This window comes from Paroedura picta, chromosome 5, assembly GCF_049243985.1.
Source record: "Paroedura picta isolate Pp20150507F chromosome 5, Ppicta_v3.0, whole genome shotgun sequence".
In the NCBI taxonomy this organism is placed as follows: domain Eukaryota; kingdom Metazoa; phylum Chordata; class Lepidosauria; order Squamata; family Gekkonidae; genus Paroedura; species Paroedura picta.
This window is the reverse complement of record NC_135373.1, coordinates 87,128,920-87,143,291: the sequence shown is the minus strand read 5'-3', so window position 1 is coordinate 87,143,291 and position 14,372 is coordinate 87,128,920. Positions and strand designations below refer to the sequence as shown.

The window sequence follows — 14,372 nt, the reverse complement described above, 5'->3', positions numbered from 1 at the left end:
GAAGGCACTGGCAAACCACCCTGTATTGAGTCTGCCATGAAAACGCTAGAGGGCGTCACCCCAAGGGTCAGACATGACCCAGTGCTTGCACAGGGGATACCTTTACCTTTTACTCTTGGAAAAAAGCTGCACTCCTCTGTTTCAAAGTAATGCCAATTATTTCATTCAGTCCTTCAGTAATAATCAGACATAGTATGTAGCCATAAAGTTTAGTTCCTAGAGGCAAAATGCAATTCTTCAGGGGTAGTCAACCTGTGGTCCTCCAGATGTCCATGGCCTACAATTCCCATGAGCCCCTGCCAGTGCTTGCTGCAGGGGCTCATGGGAATTGTAGGCCATGGACATCTGGAGGACCACAGGTTGACTACTGAACAAAACAAACTAAGAATGCCAAATGTTTGTTCCCTTTCTGTTATTGGCAACATCTCTTTAAAGACTTGTTCACTGTTACACAGGTACTTTGACGCCTAATTAGCTTCACCAAACTGCCATGACCATGCAAAGGCTATCTGTCTCTTTAGGACCAATTTCTGATACTAAGTATCTTGATGGCATTGAACACGTCTCAGATCTTCCTTTTATAACTAGTTCTGAGTGGTCCCTACCACTCCTTTTGCATTTACAGTACCTATGGCACGTTGTGAAAAAGACATGCTCAGGAACTGCAGCAGCAGCATGGTGCAACTCTTCCCCAGCAATTTCTGCACCTGTGTGCTGTGAGTGCTTTGAGCGCTCATCCCACTGGAACAGACTTCGTCTGTGCTGACTTGAGGCTTACTACAGGCAAAAGGAACTGAACTGCACTTCAGGTAGTGGTGAGTTTCCTGTCACCTGGGCGGCCCACAGAGCCAACATGAGGATGGCAAAAAGGAGGAGAAGGCGCTGCGATCAGGTTACAACAGGCACCGCTGGAGAGTTATTTACCCACAGGCAGGGTAGGGAGGATCCTCCACGCCTTTCACCCATTGTCAGGGCCACCTCGGTAGTTTCCGCTCCCGCTTCGGCTCCTTTTGTCTCCGCCCTATGGGGAGTGCTCGGGAAGCTTCGGCACTCGCCTGACTCTTCCGGGACTCCCGAGCGAAGCGCAGCGCCCATCGCTCACCTGGAGGAGCTGCGACCTCCAGCAGGCAGCGCCAGCGCCGGCACGGGAGCAAACGGCATCGGGTAAGAAGCGCAGGCGGCAAGAGGGCGCGAAAGAGGGGCGCGTTCCCCACCTTTCGCACAACACTGAACTTCTCCCGGACCTGCTGGGAACCTTGGAAAGAAAGGGCGGCTCGGGAGAATTTGCAGCTCGTTAAAAGTCCGGCGGGAGGAGAAGCGCGAGTTTGCTAGAGCGGGGAGCAGACGGGACGGGAAAGCGGGAGACGAGACGAGTCGGGGCGGGGGGGGGGGGGAGTTAGGGACTATGTGGGAGAATAATTCGGATTCTGGGTGAGGAAGGGTTAATGACACTAGCCCCGGGATGCGCGGACATCGGTAGAAATGGGTGGCGAGTCAGAAGTGGGGTGGCAACGGAGAGAGTCCCGAACGGTCTGTTGGGGCGGGGAGAAAGGGGCGGTCAGGCGGCCGGCGAGGTGGGCGGGGGGGGGGTACCCCGGGGTTAGCCGAGCAGCTCCCTGGAGACCGCGGCGCGGTTTGACTGGCTCCCCTTTGTCTTCGGCAGGGCGTTTGGGGGCCTCCCTGCCCCCCTGCGAGCGCAGCTAGCGTGCCCGCGCGGCTCTTGAGGCTGGCCAGGCGAGGCAGCTGATTGGAGGCAGCGAAGTCTCGGTCGCTCCCTTTGCCCCGCTGGGAGAACATGGCCACCGGGGGCTACCGGGGCAGCGGCGCCAGCACTACCACCGACTTCCTGGAGGAATGGAAAGCCAAGCGGGAGAAGATGCGGGCCAAGCAGGCGCCGCCGGCGGGGGGGCTGCCCACGGCGGCAGGGGACTGCAAGGTCTCGGGGGGCGCCGCCGCCCCCGCCGAACTCAACAACAACAGCAGCAGCAACGGCGGCGAGCGGGGCGGGGGTCTGAATTGCATCCCTCTGGCCAGGTGTGTCCCCAAGGAGCCCCCGTCGCCGTCCCTGGCTGGGACCAGGAGCGGGGGTGGCGCGGAGGTCTTGGGGGGTAAGGCGGGGCTGGCACCGAGCCCTCCGGAAGAGGAGAAAGCGGCCGCGAAGGGCAAAGGCTCCTCCGGCCCCAGCGCCCGCAAAGGCAAAGGGCAGATCGAGAAGAGGAAGCTGAGGGAGAAGAGGCGCTCGACAGGTGTGGTGAACATCCCGGCCACCGAGGTAAGACCGCGCCGAGGGCGCGCGCGGGTGTGGCGGGTCCCTATGGAGAGCTCGCGCCCCTTCGGCGTTGCGGCCGCCGCTGCACCTGAACAACCTGGCGGCTGAGTTCCTGGGCGGACGCTCCGCCCCCTCCGTCGCAGACCCGGCGGCTGGCATTGGAGGTTTGGGCAGTTCGAAAACGCTGCCGTTGCTCACCTACTTGTTGCTCCGCGGGGCTGGGAGGGAAAGCTGGAAGTCAGCGGAATTCGGCTGACTTCTTCAAAGCCGGTGGGTTGTGTACTGCACCCGAAAAGCCTTGTCGGCAGATCTGCAAGGCCTTCAGGCGTGTCTCTGAACAACAGAGCAGCTCCCTGGAGTCTTCTTTGGGTTAGTCCTCACTGGTTAGGCCCAGCGCTGATAGTGGCAGCCCTTTATGTAATTTGTAGGTATGGTGATAGTTTGGAAGCAGGTGCTTGATAGAAGACAGCAGCGTTGTGGTCATAAAGCAGTGGCCATACCTTTTCTCTGAGGTCCTTTCCCACACCTTCAGATCCTTATGCGACATTTCCAGAGGAATTATATGCTCATAAAAGTATTCAAACAGTGTCCTGTGCTAAGGTTGCTACAGGAGTTTGGTCTTGACAAGCACATTGTGTTAATATCTCTTGTATAAATTATTGCATGCATCTGTAGTGGTACTCAGTGTTTCCTATTAGCTGGTATGAAACACGAATGCAAAGAAAGACCCTATACAACTGCATTCTGTATGGAAGCATCAGCTGTTTTCATATTATCACAATAATGTTTTCAAAAATAGTCATAAAGTCTTGTGAATATTGCTCTTTGGTGAAATGACTGACACAGAAGCGAGAACTAAAGTTTTACTGACACAGAAGCGAGAACTAAAGTTTTACACTTTAGTTCTTGCTTCTGTGTCAGTCATTTCATCAAATCATTGAAAATATTTTATTATGGCCAAAATAGTGCATAAAAGAAATTGAGGTATCAATTCAGGTGTAATGTCATTTAAAGTCCAGAGCAATTTCTTGCAATGGAAAAAATGCAGTGGTTTTAGAGAGAGAGAGAGGATATTTTTGTTAGCCAACACAACTGTCTGCTGTGGTTTTCTACTAGCATAAAAATCTGGCATTAATTTAAAAATGCTCTTAAAGGAATTTAAAAGCATGATAATCATATTTATCTTTTTTCCAAAGGTTTGACAAAATTTAATGCAGGCCCTCCCCCCCTCTTTTTTGGTCCTGTTCAGTAAAACAGTAAATACCACTGCAATTTAAGCATTTGCCCTGTATATAGGAATGCTGTAACAGATTCCTTAAGTATCTGGGAAGATTAAATTCTGTTTGCACCTGAAGTTGTTTAAGACTTCTTTTCAGGAGTACATAATAATTAGAGAGCTGTTATTCTGTAAGGTAAGCACGTGCTTGGAAGGGGGTGGGCAGATTCTTATTCCTTGTTGTAGGGATTATTTCTACAAAACGACATTAACCACAATAGACAAGTGAGAGGCTGAGCTAACTAAAACTAGATTAAAACAAGATCAAGGTGATGTTGGTTTGAAAGGTTGATAATCTGACTGATACACCTGTATTGGGAGTAGAGATGGCAAGGCCCAGAAAAACTGGAGGAGAAACTCCCCCCCCCCCCCAAGCCATTTCCCTCTCAGGGAATATTTTAAAAAATGAATTATTGAATATTTTCTTTTACAGTTACACATTGACATATTGTCATATCTTATTTATTTAATCTTCCAATATTATTTATAAAACAATGTAACATGAAGACTTTTGTGTTAAACTATGTAAAGTATCAAATTATATCATCTCAATTCTTATAAACTGAAGATAAGCAAATGCTGAAATACAATCCAAATACCGAGAAAATACTACTCAACCTTGATAACCCAGACAAGCCTGATCCTGTTAGATCTCAGAAGCTATGTAGAAGTGGCCCTGGCTAGCACTTGGAAGGGTGACCTTCAAAGAATAACAGGATTGTGACATGGGGCTAGACAGTGGTAAACCACCTCCAAGTGTCTCCTGCCTGGCTACCAGACAATCTTAGGATCTCCTGGATACATTGTACCAGGGGTCCCCAACCGTTTGGCACATGGGGGGCACAGAAGCATTCTCAGTGCCTAAAGAGGGCCACACCTTTAACCAAAATGTAACAAATTTATTAACCTACTTATTTAGAACAAAAGTAAACATTCAAAGGTAAATTTATTTATTTTATTTTATTTATCATACTTATATACCACCCTCCCCGGAGGCTCAGGGCGGTTTACATCATAACAGAGAACAATACATAAAACAGTCTGTAACATGTATAACTGATAACTAATAATTGTAACCAAAATAACAGCACAATATAACGGTATAACAATATAGTACTACAAACAGGTCCAGGGCTTATTGATGGGATTCTGAGGGGGGTGGTTTATTTATTGAATTCTGGGGGGGGGGGGGGAATGAAGAAATGTTAATTTTAATCCGTTTTAGAACAATATTTTACGGAACGTAACGGCAGCAAAACCCAGAATATCCAATTATGCACGCGACTACTCTGGAGCAGGTTCTGGTTGCGCCCTGGTCCCAGGAAGCTCCACTTTCTTCCACATCTCGCTAACGCGGCTTTTTCGACAGCATATGTTGACTCTGCACCCGGTTGCCGCCTACAGCATGCATAATTGGTGATTTTAGCCGCTGCCATTCCACCCTGAATGTGGACCTTCCACTCCGTGCATAATGGGTGGGCCCTGGTGCTACTTCAAATGGATTCTGAAACATTCATATTTCCTTTCCAAGCTTATGGCAATCAGTGAATCTGTTCTGAAATTCCATCTACAATAGGTTCAGTGCTTTGATGTGTCTTGAATTGTAAATTTCCATCCTCTCAAATTTTATTCCATTGCATCATGAACAGTTTGAAGTTACCTTCACTGTTGCTTCACAAAAATGTTTTGTTTTGCTTCAAAAGCTTTCAATTAAATATACATGTCACATACATGTTTTCCTCCCCCATGCAACCTTATATTCAGTGTGTTCAGATGCCCTGTGATATCTGTTAAGTAAGCCAAATCAAAAATCTACTCAGGGTCAGAAAATTTTCCTTTCTCCATAAGAAAGACACCAGTTTCATGATGAAGACTGAAAAAACGTTTGAGGACTTTACCTTTGCTAAGCCACCTGACTTCAACATGGTACAATACATCCCCATATTCTGCATCTATCTCTGAGAGAAAATTTTGAAACTGATGATGAGCAAGGCCATGATGCCTGATGTAATTAATGCTGGGTACAACAATATGCATCATGCTTTCCCACTGAAGAATCTTACTACACAAGGCTTGCTGATGGATGATGCAGTGAAATTGCATGGGAAGTGTACTGTTTTGGTATTTAAGGCCTTATGCGGTCTGGGACCCATGTATCTGTGAGACCACCTGTTGCCCTATGCCCCCCACAGGATCTTGCACCCTGCAGGTTCCAACTTATTGGTCATCCCTGGCCCCAAGGAGGCCAATGAGTGCAATGGTGCGGTAGTTTGAACATTCTTTGGCATTGCCCTTCTTCATTGAGCATTCTTCAATGTAAACTGAGCTTTTCCAATCCTGTGGCCACTGTTGAGTTTTCCAGATTCGCTGACATATTGAGTGTAGCACTTTTACTGCATCATCTTTTAAGATTCCACTAGCTTTATTGTTGCTCAGCCTTCCTAGGGCCCATTTGGCTTCACATTCCAAGATGTCTGGCTCCAGGTCAGTGACTACCCCATCGTGGTTATCAGGGATGTTAAGCTCGCCATTGTATAGTTCTGTATAATTTTGCCACATTTTAAAAATCTGTTCTGCTTCTGTGAGGTCCCTACCATTTTGGTCCTTTATGATAGCCATCTTTGCATGAAATGTTCTCTTCATAGAAAATTGTAGATGTGATTGTAGATGCAGATAAACAGATAAACTGATACAACTAGCACAAGATACCTTCTCAGGGCACATTTCCTCTATTACATTAACCATGCACTTTTTAACAAATTCGCCATCAGGGTATGGTTTAACACTCTCAGCAATACATTTTGCATCATGATAGCTGGCCCTCACAGTAGACAGGTTCTCTTCAACATGCTTTCTAAAACTATTTTGCTGCAAAAACATTGATTTTTTTAAAAGAGAGTTTATCTTGTTAAGTTGCACCTCTCTTTGATATACTGAGTAGCTCCTGTGACAGGATTAAGTGTGCCTTTTAATACTGAGACAGTTGCAAGACATATCAGGCAAACTGCTTTATCCTTGTGTAAAACAAAGAAATACTCATTAGTCCACTTGTTATTAAAGACACAGTGCTCATCTGCAATTTTTCATTTCTTTGAAACAGAACTTCCTTTTGCAAACATCTTACAGGATTTTTAGCAGAGCAGCAGTTGCAGAGTCTCAATGTTATCTTTGAATAAATGAAAATATGAGTAGTATAAAATATGAATAGCCTAACTCCTTCCTTTCCCATTAAATCCACTCCACTCTAACTGCTATCAGCTTGGGATTTTTAATTTGACCATGGCAAAAAAAGGAGACCCCTGCCCCCCTCCTCCATCCTCTATAGTTCTCAGAAGCACTAGACTGTATATACAGGCTAGGAACAATTTAATGGATTGTGAATCTGGCCTACCAGAAGGTAGAGTTGTGATCTTAATAAACACAGTCCCTTGAAATTTAAATATACACCTGCTGATATGCTTTAATTTTAATACATTAAAAATTGGAGGGGGGGCCAAGAAAGGGCAAGTAGACAGAAAGAGTGAATGAGGGCAGCTTTCCACCTGGAGCAGAGGATATACCATTAAATTGGCTGTGGATAGAGGAAGTTGGGCTTATAATGCTTCTTGTGCTCTGCTATTTAGGGGCGGGGTTGGATTGGTTTTACTGGGTATTTTATATTGTTATATATGTGACCCACCATGAGTCTATGGAGAGTGGAGGGATATAAATTGAAACACTAAATAAATAAATATATGCAGGGTGCACATACACATCACTGCTTGCCATCCAAGCCTCAATCATGAGAAGTAAAATGGCAGCCAGAGGGAGGGAGCTTGTCTGGAGGAAGATGTGAGAAAGGGAATGCCATAAGCTTCCCTGCTAAGAGAATACTCAAGTGTCCACTCACCAGCTTCTGCAATCACAGATGTATTAGAAGACTCTTACCTCGAGTGAGGAAGGGAAGAGAGGCAGAAAGCAAGCAAGGCCAGAAGTCAGAGCAACCAGCTCTTGTTGTGTAAGGAAGAAAGCTTTTGCTTGCAGTAGCAACCTCAGCAGTGATTTTGGAAGCCACTTTGATGGTTGGAGCCTCTCAAAATGTTCAGTATACAAAACACTTTGTATCCTTGTTTTGCAAAAATACCAGGCTTTTTAGTGTCCTTGTCCTGGCTTTTTTTTTTTTTTTTTGCAAAAGCAAACCTGACATCTGAACCCACTCACACAGTGACTTTACCTTCCTTATACATAGCTTCAACAGGGTAATTCATGGAGAGGGGAGTTAAAAAGCTGAGTGGTATGGGTGCCTGAGCTTTGTTGGCTCACAAAGGTCCTAGAATGGCCAAAATACTATTATGGAAGATAAGAACAAGAGAAGGCTGACAGAAGGAACCATGGAGACCAAAACAAACAATGTTGCTGTTGTCTTTTTGGCAAGAAAGCAACAAGATGAACAGCAGTAGATGGTGCTTCTTGAGGCAGGAAGAAGAATATGGGTCTGAGGGAAAATGCCCTGCAGGTGATAGCAGCAGACAAGCATGTTGGAGGGCCACACAGAAAGAGGTTGGGGGCCGCATGTAGCCCACGGGCCTCAGGTTGGGGTTTCCTGCATTACTCATATGCCATATGGTAAATACTGATGATAGAATTATCAAATGTAAAAAGTATGCATTTCTGTCTCTAGGGGGCACTGCAGTTGTCACATGAGAAGGAAAATGATTTGTTTCCTATTTGCCCGCGGTCTTCATCTTGTTGGTATAGTTGGTGCATCTGTTTCTGTTCTCAGCTAGGTCTAAAAAAACTCATTGAAAGTATATATGTATGAATTTATTATTAATTGTATCCTGCCCCTCACGAACATCTCAGGGTGGCTAACAATGTAATTAAATACAACAAAATTATATTAAAACGTAATATAAATATCTTACAACAGAAAAATATATCCAATTAAAAGACTGGACAACAAAATCTTATTTATAATGACCACAGATGTAGGCTCACTTGATTGGTTTGTGGAACAATTTCCAGTGCTGTAATGGAAAGTACGGAGTGTATAGGACAAGGCCATTTAGGTGTATTTTGTGGGTTCACTTAGTAGTTATGCTCACCTCAACCCAAGCCTTGGTGGAGCTCTGTTTTATAGACCCTGTGGAACCGCTGGAGCTCCAACAGGGAGGGCCCTGAGCTCCCCTGGGTGCTCATTCCACGAAGCCGGGGCCCGGGTTAAAAAGTCCCTGGCTCTGGTCAAGGCCACATGCACTTTTGGGGAGGCCGGGGATCACCAGTGTGTTGGCATTGAGTGAGCATAAAGCCATTTGGGGGACGTACTCAGACAGGTGATCCCTGAGATATGCTGGACCTGGACCTTATAGTGCAGGTGATCTTTACATTTCAAAACATTGTAGTTCCATTTATAACAAATATAAAATTTTAAAAAGTAAATTCAGTTTATTTTCTGAGTAAGCTGTACTTTTAATGTATGAAATGTGATACTTTTATGCCATGCCATTTTATGCACATTGCATTTTATGTTCCCAAAGTGTTCTTCAATCTACAACGAGTACTAATATTGTATTTTTAAAAAAGTTTTCCAAAAAATTCATTTTTTTCTGGAAAAACGATATGAAAATATTTCTTTCTATGGCTTCAAAATTTCTGGAAATTTTACATCTCTAGTATTGGATGAAATACAGCTATATTTATAAAATAGATTAACAATTGTGGAAGTGCATCTGACCCTACTAATTGTTCTAAGGAACATGGTAGTTCGAGGAGTACCTGTCTTTAACTGCAGGTAGTTCACAAGCTACCTTCCCTTCTAGAGTGAACAGATCTAGCCAAAGCAATCCATACTTAGTTGATCTCCAGAGTGGATTACTGTAGTACAAACCTTTTGGGCCAGCCCTTAATGGTGTCCTGGAAGCTTCAGCTGGCACTAAATGTGGTGGTTCTCCTGTTAACAACACTAGGGTATTTAGATTATATTACATCTGTACTAGAACAGCTAGTATCCTGTTATTTCTGGTCTTAGTTCAAGGTGCTGGTTATTACTTATAAGCCTGTTCATGACTTGGCACCCAAATCAGTGAAGGACAGCCTCCGCTTTTATCAGCCTATCTGCCAGCTGAAATCCACTCTACAAGAATTACTTGAAATTCCAGTTTATCTACAGATCTGCTGTGCTGTGGTGAGGTCTTATATCTTGCTTTTGACTGATTTCTTCCTCTCCCTACCTGAGGAAATAGTCCAGACTTCCATACGTATTGAGGTTTTATAGATGGCAGAATTGTTGAGTTAGATTTTTAAATGCAAATGTTGCTAAGTTTGTTGATTTTGGTTTTATGGCAGAAAGTTCTGTGACTTAAAAAAAAATCAACCGACAAGGATTCTCACCACTAATGTGGAACATCCACAAAAGGGATGAGAATCTTTGTCCCCTGCCCCCTCCCTCCTCCCCTCCACCCCCACTGCCCACTCCCTGTCCTTGATTGATGGCGTGGCTCGCTGGGCTGGGCTCACCCCCGCCAGTCTCTCGAGGCTTCCCCCACTCTCTGGAGGGTAGGAGCAGCCCCAGAAGCCCAGTGGAGGCAGTGCCAGCCTAGCAAGCCCCAGCGTTGAGGTGCATCTGCTGCCACTGCCAGTCTTTCAAGGCCGCTCCTGCTATCTGGAGGGCAGGAGTGGCCTCAAAAGCCTAAAGGAGGTGGGGCCAGCTTAGCAAGCCCCAGCGCTGAGGCGTGCCTGCTGCCACTGCCTCTGCCAGTCTCCCAAGGCTTTCCCCGCTTAAGTTCTTGTACTATAGAAAGGGATTTCTAGTGGCTCGTATGCTTTGCTCACGGGATAACATGCTCTGTTTACAGTGAATCGTTAAACTACTAAAGTAATTGAGAAGCTAAATAGTGATGGCTTTTACAGTTCTAATCAGACAGAGTTATGGGAAAGTTGTTTTATTGGTAAGTTTATCTTGTTTATATGCCTTAGTTTATACTGGTATACAGTATTGTTCATAAGATCACCTTCCCTTGCCCTTTTAATTCACTTGTGCTTCCCATGAAGGTTTTTGTATCTCAAGAGCTTAAAGCTCTCTAAGGATGAATGTACTTAGAATTGCTGCTATTAATGAGATTTTTATTCCTCTGTTCCTCCAAGCAGATCAGGGGCATACATTGTCACCTTTTTCATGTTATCTTCTTGTGGCTGCAAGACAATGATTAGCCCAAGATCATTTAGTGAACTTCAAAGAAGAGTAGGGTTTTAAATCTTGGTTGTCTGTTATTTAACTGCTGTGGTGCAGTTACATATTATGTATGTTGGAGCAAGGCTGCTGAGAGCCACCATGATCCTGCAGACAAAGATTCCATCTGAGCATATGACCTTAATCCAAACCAAATATAACAAAAATGATCACTTGGCTTGCTATTACTGGTAATTTGTTACCATGCAGGTAATAAAAGAATTGGCTTATCTGCCCATGTTTATGTATTTATATACAACCTTTCTCCCCATTGAGAACCCAATTGCCCCTTGGCCCATGACTGACAAGTGGAGGGGCCAATCAGAAGGCGCGAAGTACCTTCCAATTGGACCCTCACCAGGATAGACCAGAGTTCCATCCACTCAGCCCAGGCAGGAGCAATCTGGAGACATCGCTGCCAGTCTGCCCCTGAGCACCGCAGGGAAAGGAGGTCAGTAGGGCTTCCAAGGGGGATGAGAACGGAGGCTTGGACAGGCTGTGCCAGCCCTTTTCACCCCAAGGCTGTCCTAACTGTCACGTCCAACTGTAACGTTGCCTAAGAACCCTGACAGAGCTGGCAGGAGGCTGGTGAGTGCGCTCCCTCCCCCTCCCTCCCTTCAGGCCTGCTGCAAAGTCAGCCCCTGACTGAGGAGAGGGAGGCATTTCCGAGAACAATGCAGGGGAGCCTGAGGGCCTTCCTTTTGAGGGTGGGGAACTTTCCTCTTCTGCCAAACAATTGGCTGACAGGGAGGCCACATAAAAGCCCCTTCTCACTTACAATACTGCTCTGGTCGGGGGTTCGACACAGCCAAGCCATGTGTCTGTCCTCTTTGCAACTCTCTGCAGATTTGAGGCCACTGCACAGCGTTATTCTGCAGACAAAACTGGTTCTTTTGTCTCCTGTCTCATCTGCACAACAATCCTGTGTAGTAGGCCTCAAGTCTTTCAATTCAACAACAACCTGTGTGGGAGGCCTTAAATGTTTCTTTTCTACCACAACCCTGTCCAAAGTAGCCCTTTCTGCCTGGGGAGCTGATCTTCATACTCTTAATTGCTGCCGTGGCAATGCCCGGGCGTGGCCCTGATTCCCTCTCCCCCCCCCCTCTCGCAGTAAGAAGCTTCCCGGGCCGCAAGCTTGCGCCCTGGGAAGTTTTTTACTGCGGGGGGGGGCGGGGAGAGGGAGCTGCGGCCCGCGGTTTGGGGACCACTGATGTATATAACATTTCTGGAGTCGCATATAAAATCCCTAATATTAATTGAGAAATCATTAGAGTTGAGTATATTGGTGAATTTCAACCATATATTTCCATACTGAACACTTTCCACACCGATGATCATCTGCAGGTAAGTTATTTGTAAAAGTTTTTCTTGGGACAATTAGTTCCCTAGTATTTCTGTCTCTATGCTGTAGAGTCCACTCTTCACCTGTGTGTAGTCATAGATTCCACCCAAGGCATGCTTTTCCATCCACTTGTGAAAGGACAGAAGGTTATGCAAGTTCTTTAGGTGCCAGCAGGCATGATAGTGCATTCAGGCAGAAGTGCAGATACCAGCATATCTGTAAAGCTGCTCTATGGACATCAGTTTCCATGTAAATCAAACATTAGTTGGTTGCATCAGCTGATGCAGCATTTGGATGACAGCTTCCTCAGCAAGTGGTCTGAATTTCTACCTTTCTGACTGTCTGGCTTGCTTCTTTACATCCTTAGCCTTGGGAATACTTCTAGGTAATGTATATAAATAGTCACAGAGTGCCTGATACCCTCATAGTGAAGAGGCCATGCTGGACCCACCCTGATTTTTTTTTTGGGGGGGGGGGGTCATGTCTTTTTGGCAGGCAGCAGCAGCAGTAATGTTCTCAAGGGAGAAGCCACCAGAACTGTATATAGCTTTCTCTGGAAATACTGCTGCTTATTCCAGCAAGGGGAATGAGAGTGGAAAATTAGATTTCCTATTCCCAGGAGTCTTCGTGGGCCTCACTTTTGTCCCCCAAATTGAGAGAAACTCCCCCATACATTATAAACCTCTTAGGGGGCTTCTGGAGCTTCCTAGGTAGCTTTGAAAGGGTAGACCTGGCTTCCCCTTTCTAGCCAACCTTAGGATTGGAGCAGTGCACTTGGTATGCTAACAGAGCCCCAAAGATGCTTGGAAAGGTGCAAGGATCATCTCCCACCCTCTTGCAAGCATCCTTGAAGCTATGAGAGCATGCCGAATGGGACTGCTCTATATGGCATGTTTTCAGTGGTCCTAAATTGGATGAAAATAGGGAAAACTGTTGTTTTTAGCTTACCTGAGTATGGTTGTAAAGCTAATTTGAAGCCCCCCTAAAAAAAACACTATAATTTTATTGGAGGTCCCCAGATGTATAACTGTATCTGCTTTGTCTGGAGGGCTATTTTTATGCACTAATATTTTTGTGTGTGTGGATTGTGGAGAGTTCAAAATAATGTACATGTAGTAGTCAGTAGCGGCATAAAGGTTAACCATTGTCCTAAGAAAGTTGTATAATTATTTGTATTGAAATGGTACGACTTCCAGTGTGTTTTGGGGTTCAGACACCAGTTGTAAATTATATGTTTTCTTTCTTTCCTTCCATTCCCTAGTGGAAGAAAAATAAATCAATATGGAAAATCCCACCATCCTCATAGCATCACGTTATTAGGAAAGCAGAGTGCTACAGTATTGACATATCTAATCTAATCTTCTGATAAAACAATAAAATATAAAGTAATCACAGCTGTCCAAGCTGTCATTAATTAAATTAAATGCATACATAAAGTGCCTTAGAAAATATAGATGACTGAGGCGGTAATCCTAACACTAACCTAAAAGTAAGTCCTATTTAATTAAATAAGACTTTTGAATAAACTTTCCTAGCATAGTACTGTAATAATGTGTTCCTATCCAATTCAAATCTGTTTATTTTGATACTAGGAATAAAGCCCATTTTATTTTTTAATAAAATGGGCACTAGGGGCGATGTTAGAGGGAAGGCCTGACAGGAGGAAGGCTTCCCTGGGGTCTTGGATGGGGGGGCGAGAGTGGGCGGGAGCAGGGGGAGACGGAGCCTGCAGGCGGATGGTTGTGCGGGCCTGGCTGGGGGGGCTGGCGGCTACCGGTCGTGGGCTTGGCGGAAACATACGGTGGCTTGGGCCGGCAGCGAGATAAGGATCTCTGAGGGCGGCGAAGCATCGGCGTGTTGGCAGAGCGGGCCGGCGGTGGTGAGTAGTCATTGGGCGCCATGCTGGGGCCTGGAGCGGCCTGGCAGTGTGCAGTCGCTGGTGGTGGCCATTTTGGGGTTGGTGGGCGAGGCGTGGGATCGGTGGTAGCTGCGGAGCGGTGCACCGGTGTCCTCTTGGTCGGCGGAGGTCCTGGAGAGGGCGCGAAGCTGGGAAGTGCCCTTAGCAGCTCGGCTGCGGCAGCGGCGAAAGCGGCGGAGAGGGAGGCAAGCGGTGAGCTGTGACTTGGGGGTGTGTGGCAGGGTTTAGGAACGGCATGGGTGGTGGTGGGTGGGGGTGGGAAGGGCGCGGGTTGCGCGAGCGGGAAGTGGGGGTTTGGGAGGGTGGGAAGGGCGCGGACGGTGGCGGAGGGACGGACACTGAGGGTGGGGGTGGGAAGGC

General features: G+C 46.1%; 1 protein-coding gene across 1 annotated transcript in view; it reads left to right on the top strand.

The window, feature by feature from the left end:
• The first annotated feature begins 938 nt into the window (after positions 1 to 938).
• The window catches only part of PAWR (pro-apoptotic WT1 regulator), a 76,186-nt gene continuing 62,752 nt past the window's right edge, over positions 939 to 14,372 (top strand). The window contains exons 1-2 of the mRNA XM_077338896.1: positions 939 to 1,164; positions 1,664 to 2,272. Of these exons, the coding sequence (XP_077195011.1) occupies positions 1,796 to 2,272 (477 nt within the window). The 5' untranslated portion in view covers positions 939 to 1,164; positions 1,664 to 1,795. The remainder of the gene's footprint in view (positions 1,165 to 1,663; positions 2,273 to 14,372) is intronic.